General features: G+C 37.7%; 1 protein-coding gene across 1 annotated transcript in view; it reads right to left on the bottom strand.

Annotated features, from left to right (window-relative positions):
• Nucleotides 1–5,195: 5,195 nt before the first annotated feature.
• Alg13 (ALG13 UDP-N-acetylglucosaminyltransferase subunit) overlaps nt 5,196–13,262 on the bottom strand; it is a 79,621-nt gene continuing 71,554 nt past the window's right edge. Inside the window, 3 exon segments of the mRNA XM_045140354.1 lie at nt 5,196–6,100; nt 9,112–9,307; nt 12,474–12,514. Of these exon segments, the coding sequence (XP_044996289.1) occupies nt 5,817–6,100; nt 9,112–9,307; nt 12,474–12,514 (521 nt within the window). The 3' untranslated portion in view covers nt 5,196–5,816.

Here is a 13,262-nt window from a genome sequence, read left to right as displayed (position 1 = left end):
TGCTATTGAGGCCAGCCTGGGATACAGAATGAGTTCCAAGGCAGTCTGTGTGAAATTGCCTCATTTTTTTAATGTTGGGAAAAAAATAGTAGTAAGTAAAGGGGAAAAAAAAAAACTAAGTTAGCAAAGGTCCAATAACAACCTACAAGAAAACTTCCTGGATTCTATAGCAGAGCTAAAGAAAACAAAGCATTGGGCATTAAAATGTGGCTTCTTAAGGTCAAAATTTTCACTTTGAGGTGTCTTAAAGCCAAGTAGAGATCAGTTTCTTTACATGCAGTACTTAGGGACTTGATAGTCGGGTCAATTTTCTTTCTACAATTTTGCATTTTGCAAACAATGTGAAAAACCTGTATTTTACCTAGCACTAGAGAAGGAAGAGAATCGGAAGTTTGAGGTCATCTTGTCTACATAGTGAATTCAAGGCCAGCCTGAGTTATGTGAGACACTGCCTCAAGAAGAGAAAAAAAATGAAGGGGCTGGAGATGTAGTTCAGTTGGTACAGTGCTTGCCTATCATGTATGGAGCCCTAGGTTCGTTCCCCAGCACAGTATAAACTAGTCCAGGGTACATGCCTATTCCAGCACTTGGGAGGTGGAGATGGAAAAATTAGGAGTTCAAGGCTAACTAGCCTTAGCTACACACTAAGCCCAAGGTCAAAGTAGCACCAGTGAGAACCTATCTCAAAAAAAAGTGAGTGAAAAATGAAATCTAAACTGTATTTTATATAGCAGTTTGAAAAATAGATTTGATAACTATGAGACTGGCTACCTATAATATTAGTAACTAGTAAACAACCAATAACATTTGATCAGAATACATCTTAGCATTTTTCTTCGACAGGTCTGAATTTAAAATAATTTATTGGGCTAGAGATATGGCTTAAGCGCTTGCCTGTGAAGCCTAAGGACCCTGGTTCGAGGCTCTGTTCCCCAGGACCCACGTTAGCCAGATGCACAAGGGGGCGCATGCGCCTGGAGTTCATTTGCAGTGGCTGGAAGCCCTGGCGCGCCCATTCTCTCTCGCTCTCAAATAAACAAAAAAAATTAAAATAATTTATTGCATTTAACCTCAGTGTTTGAAATATACCCTCTCCCCCTCACATAAGGTCTAAGCAATTCAACACTAAAGTATTTCTTGGGTTCCAAGATCTATTCTGGTAGTCATAAGTCTATTCTGGTAGTCAACTCAAAACTAATGATGATTGTCATCAAAACAATTACTAAAGCAACTAAAACTACAATGGTTCACTTGCCTCAATTTGTTTCCACTACAAACACATATCAAGCACTCAATAATTTTACACATAGCCAGTGAAAACCCAATACCCTTTAGAAACAAAATTTCAAGGACCTACTCCCTATTCTACAGGTTTCCCCCAACCCCCTGGATGTCTTACAAATGGTGTGTATGGGCCCTATGATTGCCTCTATAAAATCTTAGAAATTTAATTCATTACAAGAGTCAAGATAACATATTTAAGCTGACTACAGTGGTACATGCCTTCAGTCCTAGCACTAAGGAGACTGAGGTAGGAAGATGCTGTGAGTTTGAAGCTAGCCTGAGACTACATAGTGAATTCCAGGTCAGCCTGGGCTAGAACAAGATCCTACTCAAAAAAAAGAGGGGCTGGAGAGATAGCTCAGCAGTTAAGACACTTGCCTGCAAAGCCTAACAACCTAGGTTTGATTCCCCAGTACCCACATAAAGCCAGATGCATAGAGTAGCACATGCATCTGTAGTTTGTTTCAAGTAACTGAAGGTGCTGGTGCACTCAATCAATCAATCTCTTCCTCCTCCCTCTGTGCAAATAAATATAAAATATTTTTTAAAAGATATCACTGTAAAGCCCTGAGCTTTTACCAACTTCGTAAGTAAACATAACTCCACATGGCCAGTTACTAAGGTAGTTGATAATAAGAAAAATTTCAAGTATAACCAAAAGTAGACAAAATCATAATGAATCTAAGGTTCAATAATTAATTGTAGTTTAAGCACACAGAAGTTAACTAAACTCATACTTTTTCTGAAACTACATACCTCATATGGTCTCTGACAAGAAATGCAACCTTTGATAGTTCTAGTAGAAGCCACGTATTATAAGTCAAATTGCCTATACTGAAATTTAATATTCTATACAGGCTGGGAAAATGGGAGGTTGTCCTTTGCTACATTAGTTCTCACATTCTTAAGCTTTTATTATACATGGCAATATAAAATGCTTCAAGTATGTTTCATGTAAAACAAACTAAATTAGTCCCACATGCCAAAATTAAGTTCATTTTCTGAATGGATTACTTTCTTATTCATGGAAATTTATGTCTGAATGAAGTATTGAAAGTCTGGTGTTCGCATTCAAAAATAATTTGTTTATACTTTTTTATTTCCAAAGATAATTAAAAAGTTATGCCTTGCTTATAAACTCCAAAGAAATAAAACCTGATTTAAATTCATAAGTCTTGAATTTCAACAGTAAAACACACTCAGTATTTTCATCTGCTCTTAATCAAGACAGAAAGCCACAATTGATTTTTGAGAATAAATATACACAACACAAAGTGAATCTTATTCTTTTTTCCTTGCTAGGGCAGTTACCTAGATTTCTACCTTAGTGTAACCAGATTTCTATTTGTAAGAGGTGGATGTAGAGTTCCAAGCCAAGCACAGTACCTCATATCTCCTTCCTCCAATAATTCAAAATGAATATTTGGGAAAGGAATGTTTTGCAGCATCAGCACTACCAAAGACCAAATATATAAAAAATAACCTATCACTGTTTCTGTTACAAGCTAATTGAAATGTCTGGCTTTTTTAATTACAAGAAAAAGGTCTTTGCTTTTTTTTCTAAGTTGTCTTCAATAACCAGTACAGATTTCTGTAGCAATACAGGTAACCCTTATCCTACCCTCTCCAAACAAGACAAAGCTCAATCCTTTATAGGAGAACACTGACTGAAATACACAAGCAACATATGGTTTAAATACTGTTGATTTTATTTGCTAACAAGTTAACATGTTGATTTCAAATATTTATCAGTTATATTGCACCAACTAGTAAGGAAATTCATGGCAAGGCTATAATTACATGTTTGACAGAGAGAAAATCTTTTGCCAGCTATGCCTCTGACAGGGGATTAATACCTAGGATATACAAAGAACTCAGAAAACTAAATAAGAAATCAAACAACCCAATTTAAAAATGGGCTAGGGAATGAAAGAGTTCCCAAATAAATACAGATGGCCTATAAACATCTGAAAAATGTTTTACATTCCCAGCCATCAGAGAAATGCAAATTAAAACTACTTTGGGAGTCCATCTCATTTCTGTCAGAACGGCTATCATCAAGAAAACAAATGACAATAAATGCTGGTGCAAATGTGGGGGGAAAAAAAACTCTTCTATGTTGTTGGTGGAAATGTAGTTTACTACAGCATTGTGAAAATCAGTGTGGACATTCTTGAAACAGATAAAAATAGATTTATAATATGATGTAGCTCTACCACTTCTAGGCATATATCTTAAGGACTTGTCTCTCTACCTTTAGAGATACTTGCTCATCCATGTTTATTGAGGCTCTATTAACAATAGCTAGGAAATGGAACCAGCCTAGATGTCCTTCAAATAGTGAATGGATAATGAAGAGGTGGTACATTTAAACAATGTAGTTCTATTTAGCGGTAAAGAAAAACGAAATAATGGTATTTGCAGGGAAATGGATGGATCTGGAAAGGATTATACCAAGCGAGGTAACGCAGGCCCAGAATGCCAAATGTCACATGTTGTCTCTTCTAGTTATTTTCAGGCTTGTGAGTTAGAATAAAAATAACAGCAGAAGCCAGTAAGCTAAACAAAAGGGGGAGTGCTAAGGGAGGGAGGAGAGGGGAGAACTTACAGGGATGGTTTTGTATATACATAAATACATGAAAAAACTACTGGGGAGGCAATGGGAAGAGATTGAGTACACATCTGAAATAAAAACTAGACTGGGTGTGGTGCCACACGCCTTTAATCCCAGCATTTGGGATTAAAGAAGTGCTAAATTCCAGACTCACATTCCAAAATGGACCAATTCTTTCTAAAATATTCCTTAAAAGCTACTTGGTGAACTACTGAATGTTGAAGATGCAGGAATTCACTTGCTGTAAGTTATGCATAGTTAGCAATGTAAGCATATTCAAAACTGTTGAAATAAGGTTGTTCCATAATGTGAAAAAAAAAAATCACCTCACTTTTCTGCTTTCTGGGGCAGGGTCTCATGCAACCTAGGCTGACCTTGAACTCACTATATACCAAGGCTGGCCTTACACTCCTAATCCTCTTGCCTCAACCTCCACCTCACACCGTTCATATCCAACATTGTTTACTGACGTTGTCAGATGCCAACTTATAGAATATAGCTTTCCTGTGCTTATTATGAAGCAGAACTTTTTAGGACACTAGCTAATTTGGAACTCATTAATTTCAATCATTTTGAGAACAAGACACTGAAGACGGGATATCTTTTTTGTAATGGATTCAGTTCTAGTTCTAGTTCTGTTTAAGTACCCCAAAAGCCTCATTGTTACCAATATTTGTGGGGTTTTTTTTTCTCATCTGGGATGTAGATGTGAGGGTAATGGGCTGATTCACACACACACACACACACAAAAATCTTTAAAAATTTTATTTGTAAATAGGTCTGTGGCAAACAAATAAGCTTTGGCTGCTTTGTCCCCGGTGAGCAAAAATATGCAGGACAATTTGTCCCCAGAAGTGACTAACATAAATCTTGTGATCTTTGGATACAGGAAAGGCAGAATGTTAAAGGGTTCATAAAGTTTGTCTCACAAAAAGTCAGAGCAAAGCCAAGCTTTGAGAGACTACAGGTTTAAAACCAAAAACTGTCAAGAGATGACAACTACTCAAGTACAGAACAATGGGTAAGTCAGTCTACGTTAAAGCTACATAATGGAATTAACAGAAATTAACAAGTTGAAATACAATCTAAAAAGGAACACTCTCAAAGGAAAGGAACTAGATATGGTAATATGTACTGCAATTAGTTGAGATTAACTTTTTGGAATCTTGTAACTACTCCTCACCAACTTGAGCTATGAATTTATTCTTTTATAATCAAAATATTGGGGGAAACACAATGAAACAACCAAATGTATGGTACTTGCTCTCTTTGCTACCAAGAAAAAGAATGCCACTCATTTTAGCAATTTTAAATGATGGTTTTTATTTTCTGCTTATTGTACAAAGGACACCAATACTGTGCAATAAAGCTGTTACAGAATTCCAGTATCAAACAACAGCACATGTAGTGAATCTAAAGCACAGCACCATGTGCCTTCAAAACTGATTCATGTCACAGAACACAATGCAGATAATTCTTCAAAGAAATCTGAAGAATATTCTCATTTAAAAATACGTAAATACAAAGAAACAAAGCCTCCTGGTTTTGTTGTGGTTTTCTAGAAGAGGGAAATTTATTCCAATTTTAAATAGCTAATGTGGCATTTCTTAACCAAGAAAATGGCCACATAATTTATACTTTTTATGAACTGGCACCATCAGCTAATACAATGTCAATAAGCTATCTGACAAGAAGGTGACTGCAATGAACTTGCTAATATGGGGCTTGTATTTCCTTATTAATAATTCAATGCAATATGTCTTTGTTTTAAAGACTTACTTTAAGTCAAAAAGCAAAATAATCTTAAAGACAAATACAATAGTAAACATTCTTATCAAATCTACTTAAGTACTAACATAAACCACTTTTACCAATGAGTATGAAAATGGCAGTGAAGAATACTTCATATTGCTGAATCTTACATATTGTGAGGTAAATAATGAGAAGGTGAATAAGGTAAGTAAGGTGAGTGAGGTGAAGCCACATAATTGACTGGCCTAGGATTTATAGCACCATGTATTTGGGAAGGACCACCATATGCTACACCAACTGGATGCCAGGTGGCAACACAAGCATAATCTGGCACAACAGGAAGGCAAGAATCGAAACCTGACAAAGGTGGCTGCCCATAGGAATTTGACATTACTGGATAATACACTGCTCCATTAGGGATAGAGGCAGCATCAGCATTCGGAAAAGTATCTGAAACAAAGAATATATAGACATCATAAATAGATATATTTGCAGGTGGCAATTAAATATGTCATTAGCTATAAGATCACAGCAACCACAGTGGGAACATTGTAGGTACAAATAGTGCATTTAGATACAATTAAAAGGCCACTAAAACATTATGCAAACATTTCCAAATTAAAAGCCATGCATCTGTAGGTATGTAAACATATTCCAATACAAAAACGTGTCAGGTTTACACTATTTATGTCAGCTTTCTGGTACCCACTAAATATATATATAAAATATTTATATAAAATCCTTCCAGTCAAGTAAGCTATTTTTAGGAGATGATCATAATTAAATCACCCCATAGTTTACTCTAGCAATGAAAACTCTAGTACCTATGTAGTCTGGTGTATACTCAAAGGTATAGTTCTGAAGAATAACCTTCTTACAAATGTCATTAAGATCCTCATACCATTTCAATCTTACAGCCCTCTGCTACCATGATTTGCTGTGGAAATCAACATTGTTATGGTGACTATGCAGACAGGGCAAAAAGCAATCTTTCATTATTTGGGCTTACACTAGCTAATTCCGTGAAACTGGATTGCCACAGTCTCATAGTCTATTACAACTAAAATAAACTGTATAGGCAATATTCATGGGTCTGTGTGCAGGAATGCTCCTGTTGTCACTGGGGTGTGCACATCTGACCGGTGTGGAAAGCTCTTTGTCCTGGGAAACTGGGTGTGGCCAGAAAGGGGGACGCCCTCTCACCTGTCATGCAAAGCATATTTCTGTAGAACCTGGCATTAAACTACCTCTAAGACTTGCTTCAAGGTTGGGTTTTAATGATATAAAAATATCAAGAACTATATTTGCCAGGAAAAAACATAATAAGATAACATCATCACTGAAGTGTGACAGTAACAAAAGCAAAACAAGAGAAAATGTGACTGTGCTGAAGATATGTTCCAGGAAAGTTTTCTCACACAGTAGCCAAGTTGACTTGGAATTCAGCCCACACTGGCCCTGAACTTGCTGCAATCCTACTGCATCCATATCCATATCCTCAGAGATGACAGCTCATAGCTGGCCTGCAATTTATGATGTAGACCAAGATGACCTCTAACTTGCAGCAATCCTCCAGCCTATGTCTTCTGAGTGCTGGGTGGTCTGGGATTGTGTGTAGGGAAGGCCATTACTTAAGGAGACAAGAAAAATGCAACCAGTTCCCATTACACAATTCTCAAAAGGTTGCTACAGAAACTCCAAACTTAGAGTGCTTTAACCTCACAGCATGGAGCTGCAGCCCCTTGAGTCCTACTACACAACCTGTGACAAACCAGAACTGAACTCTGATCAACCATGCTTAGAATGCAAGTCATAAGCTACATGTACAGCGACTCTGGCTGCCTCTCTTTCCTAGAATTGTATGCCAGCAAGTCTGGACTGCCTTGTAATTGCAAATGAGTACACGTCTCCAATGTAGATATGTCACTCTCCCACAGCCCATTATCCAGAACCCTACCCAGCTCAATACTCTCTTGCAATATACCAAATTAACTGTTCTTTTTTTCTCTTATTTTCCTTTATTAGTTATGTACATACTCAGTGTATAAATAGCCATGTTAGTACCATCCCTGTCCTCCCCCCTCCAAAGGGACCCTCCTTGTTGGGGATTGTGGGTCATGCATTGTGGGGGAAGCCATCAATTATGGGGAAGCGACATGTCTCTGTGCATAATGTCCCAACTTGTGGCTCTAACAGCCTTTCCGGCCCCTCTTCTGCAGATTTCCCTGAGCCATTTTGGGTCCATCTTGTACTCAGATAGGTATTCTACAAAGTCATGGATGGATAACATCATGAGTTAGTAAATGGAAAATTATTTTATCACTGAGTTACACAGAGCTTACAAATGTGAACATATTTAATTTAATTTAATTTAAGAAGCTACATTCAGTAATAGCTCTCTACCTATCTTAGAACAGTTTTAAATTACTGGGAAACTTCATGATGGTGGGTCAAAGTTTAATTTATATAATATTTAATAATATTTGAGGCTTGAAGTTTTCTTTGATAGCAAATACAACCTGTTTTATCATGTGACAGGCTCATTTTGTTTGAGAAAACGTAGGTCACACAACCACTTTGTCTATCTTTTTTAAGTAAAAATGTGTTTCACTACAAGAGTTAGCTAGTTCAGCTAGTAACTCAATAATATAAGTCTTCTCCCTTAATAACAGTTTATTAAGTGTGTAGAAGTGTTTTACAAATAGTTCCTATTTTTTTAAAGAACAAAACAAAATATAATATTAATGCGTGGTGGTTTGAATGTAAAAGTATGTCCTCCATAGACCCAGATATTTTTGAGTAAGCTTCCTTCTTATTCTTTAGCAGGCAGAGCCCTGCCGGAGGAGGTTTGTCACTGTGAGGTGGATCTTTTATTTGATTATTTTATTTGCGAGAGAGGGGGGGAAGGGAGGGAGGAAGGGAGGGAGGTAGGTAGGGGGCATGCTAGGGCCTTCAGCCACTACAAACGAACTCCATACACACGGGCCATCTTGTGCATTTCTTGCATGGGTCCTGGGTCCAAACCTAGGTACTTTGGCTTTGTAGGCAAGCACCTTAACTGCTAAGCCATCTCTCCAGCTCAGAGAGTGGATCTTAAGTCCAGTCATACTAGATGTGTAGTTCTGGTTGTTCATGCTTTTCAGTGCTATGGATGAATGATGACGTAAGCCAGCTTTCTCTGCCATTATGATGCTTAATCTGTAAGCCTGAAATAAATCCTTTCCTCTCATAAGCAGCTTTTGGTTGGTGTCTGTCCCAATAACATAAAGGTAAATGCAACACTGAATACTTCTACCCTCATGAATCCCTTGAAACAGCCTCAAGGACCACAAAGGGCTTAGACATCAGATTTTCAGAACTGCTGGTCTAAGTACATCCATCTAATAAAACATCAGAAGGCTACAAAATACACACTAAAATCCAATTATGTCTCTTTGCTAGCAAGCTCATACCACACTCACCATTGGTTGGTGTTTCTGCATCCATATCATCTGCTCTCCCTACCTCACTGTACAATTGAGGAAGAGTTTGGTCTACCAGAGAAGGTGGCTCAGTATAGACTGGATAATTCCCTCCATGAAACTGCTGTTGCTGCTGCTGCTGCTGCTGCATATGTGGCATATAGGCCATGGAGTGCCAGTAGTTGTGGTGATAGCACTGGAAAAAGAAAAGGTGACAATTAAAGAACACTGCAAACATCTTACTGTTACCTAGCCTAATGAACCCTCCAAATACTTCATTGTCCCCTAGTCTAAAAGGACCCTCCAAACACATCATTGGTCTCTAGTCTAATTTCTAGCTAAAAGAGATTATGCCTTAATTTTCGGGTTTTATAAGATTTGATGCTGACAATTTTTTTCTACTAAAACTAAAAGATATTTTGTATCATATGTACCTCATATTTTGACCTAGGAATTCATTTAGGAAAGCAATATAAGGAAATCAGATATAGAGTTTGTACAAAGATAGCATTTCCAGCATCATTTTTAAAAGTTGAACATGGTCACGTCTTTAATTTCAGGACTCAGGAAGCTAAAGTAAGGAGACTGCCATAAAGTCAAGGCCAGCCTGGACTACAAAGTGAATTCTATGTCAGCCTGACCTACAAATGAGCCCTGCCTCGGGGAAAAAAAAAGCCTCTGAAATCAAAACTATCAAACAAAATGGATGAATTATAGTATAACCATGTGGAATGCTACACTACATGAGCAAAAAGTATTTTTTAAGTCCTCGATTTTTAAAAGCAACTTTTACTGAGTTAAAAGAATAGAAAATTATATAGCATGATCCATATTTTGTCACAAAACTTAGAAAACTACAGAAAAATATATCAAAATATATAGTAGGTTTTATGTGATTTCTTTTTTTTTCTGTTAATTCCTTAGTAGTTTCCAAATACACTTCAATAAACACTATTACTTTCCATATGAAAAAGTATCATACATTCCCTAGTACTCTTAATATGTAAAAGCAAGATTTTTTTAGATGAAATCTCTCAGTTACCCATGCTACTTCTGAAATGTTGACCTCAAAGTGATCTTCCCACTTCATCCACTTGAGTAGCTCATACTGTAGACACCATGCTTGGTTAGCATTTTTAAATGCCTTGGTATTGTGGAAGATATTTCAAAGCTACTTCCAAGTATGACTGCATTAACTAATGTAAACAGTTTATTAATTCTCAACATTATGAGAAAAATAATCTCTTAAGAACAAAATCTATCCAATCCTCAATTTACAAAGGTGTACAACATGGGGAAGATAGTTTTCTAATATGTCAAAGGCTTTAGGAAAATTACTGTAAGGGACAATGAAGCATCAGAGTTATTATCCAGGAGGCTACATAGCTTATTCTCGTCTGCCAAATCATTTTTTAAAATTTGCTTTTAAGGTAGGGTCTCACTCTAGCCCAGGTTGACCTGGAACTCACTCTGTAGCCAAAGCTGGTCTTGAACTCATGGCAATCCTCCTACCTCATCCTTCCAAGTGTGTATGCCACTATCCCCAGTCTCATCTGCCAAATCTTAAGATGCATCATTCCTTTAAGCAAATATGTCATCTTGTTCTATCAGAACTGAAGTATATTTAAGGGGGAAAGATGATCTTTGGCCCCTCTAACTAGTAATATTGCATTGATAACAAGACATTAGTACCTACATCTGCAAAACAGGTATATAACAGATATCACTGACCACATGAATGCTTTAAAAATATAACTATTGGGCTGGAGAGATGGCTTAGCAGTTAAGCGCTCGCCTGTGAAGCCTAAGGACCCTGGTTCGAGGCTACATTCCCCAGAACCCACGTTAGTCAGATGCACAAGAGGGGGCACGCATCAGGAGTTCGTTTGCAGTGGCTGGAGTCCCTGGTGCACTCATTCTCTCTCTTTGCCTCTTTCTCTCTCCGTCTGTCGCTCTCAAATAAATAAAAATAAAAACTTAAAAAATACAGCTATTTAAATATCTATGAGTCAGGGGACTGGAGAGATAGCTAAGTGGTTAAGGCGTTGGCCTGCAAAGCCTAATGACCTGGGTTTGATTCCCTAGTAACCAGGTAAAGCCAGATGTACAGTGGTGCATGCATCTGGAGTTTGTTGCATTGTCTGGAGAACCTGGTGTGCCCATTCCTTCTTCTGTCCCTCTAATAAAAAAAAAATGTTAAAATATAACAATACCTGTGAGTCAGTTTGATTTTTTTCCACATAAATATTATAAGTAAATTGAATTAAAAACTGATCCATTGTGACAGTGAAGGGCTGGTATGTTGTGTATGTGAGGGCTGTGCTGCTTAACGCCCAGTCCCCACTCTCCATTACTTTAATCAGAAAAACTAAATCATGAGAAAGCTAAACTAGAAAGTAAACCTACATTACCTTCAGAGATCTCTTGGAAATGATATTTTTAGGGTGACAAGAGAATATTTAAAGTACTTGCCACACAAGCATGAGGACATGAGTTCAAATCCCTAGCACCCATATAAAACGTGGGGATAGTGGTACGTGCCTATCATCTCATCTTTGGAGAGGCAGATAGTAGGATCCCTGAAGCTCACTGGTTATCTATCTGAATTAGTGAGCTCTGGGTTTAGTGAGAGACTGTGTCTCAAAAAATAAGGTGGTGGGGCTGGAAAGATGGCTTAGCAGTTAAGTGCTTGCCTTTGAAGTCTAAGGACCCTGGTTTGAGGCTCAATTCCCCAGGACCCACGTTAGCCAAATGCACAAGTGGGCTCATGCATCTGGAGATTGTTTGCAGTGAGTGCAAACCCTGGTGTGCCCATTCTCTCCCTCTCCCCTTTCCCCCCCTCTTAAGATTTATATATATGCATGGGGGGGGCAGATATAGATATCTATATCTATCTCTTTCTCTGTCACTTTCAAATAAACAAAATAAACAACAACAACCAAAAAATAAGGTGGTGGACTAGGGAGATAACTCAGTGGTAAAGGGCACTTGCATGCAAAGCCTATCAGCCTGGGATCATTTTCCTAGTACCCATCTAAAACCACATGCACAAAGTCGCACATACATCTGGAGTTCATTTGTTGCAGCCAAAGGCCCAGACACACCCATATTCTCTCCCTCCTCTGCTCACAAATAAATAAAAATATTTTAAAAAATAAAGTGGAGAGTAATTGAGGAAGACAACCAATGTTACTCGCTAGTTTCCATATGCATGCACACACACCAAAACAAATAATAAACAAAAAAATATTATTTTAGGCCCTCACAGTATCTTGTCTTTTCTAGCTTAACAGTCTGATTTTTCAATTGCAGATTATACTTTGAATATAGGACCTACAAGATAATTTTATCATGATTCCTACCTGTAATCCCAGATTGAAATAGTACTGCAAAACTTTTGTATCTAAAAAAAAATGTAGTGAGAGTTACATAAGCACTTTGAACTATCACTTAAAGGCTCTTCTCTGTACATTATTAAAGTACATAATAATATATTCTTCCCATATTATCACCACCCTCAATTCTACTGTACAGTTAAGTCATCATTTTTCACCTACCACGATAGATGAGATTATTTTCTGACACAAGATTTACAAAAAACAAATTTCATTTCTATTCTTAGTATTAGGCATATTTGATAGGAATGCTATTGGGTGAGTATTTATGAAATAACTTAGAAAAGCATTTTCTTGCTTATCCAAGGGCTCATCAACCTTGACTTCTTTTTTTTTTGTTTACTTTTATTTACTTATTTGAGAGCGACAGACAGAGAGAGAAAGAGGCAGATAGAGAGAGAGAGAGAGAGAATGGGTGGGCCAGGGCCTCCAGCCACTGCAAATGAACTCCAGACGCATGCACCCCCTTGTGCATCTAGCTAACGTGGGTCCTTGGGAATCGAGCCTTGAACCAAGGTCCTTAGGCTTCATAGGCAAGCACTTAACTGCTAAGCGACCTCTCCAGCCCAACCTTGACTATTTTTTGAGCAGGGTCTCACTCCAGTCCAAACTGATCAGGAACTCACTTTGGAGTCCCAGGCTTGCCTAGAATGCATGACAATCCTCAGATCTCTGCTTCTCAAGGGCTGGGATTAAAGGTGTGCACCACCAAACCAAGCACAATACTTAATTAATAATGAAATTAGCAATACCTGC

The sequence above is a fragment of the Jaculus jaculus genome, chromosome X (assembly GCF_020740685.1).
Source record: "Jaculus jaculus isolate mJacJac1 chromosome X, mJacJac1.mat.Y.cur, whole genome shotgun sequence".
In the NCBI taxonomy this organism is placed as follows: Eukaryota; Metazoa; Chordata; class Mammalia; order Rodentia; family Dipodidae; genus Jaculus; species Jaculus jaculus.
Note: the sequence above shows the minus strand (reverse complement) of the source record. Positions and strands in the feature narration are given on the sequence as shown.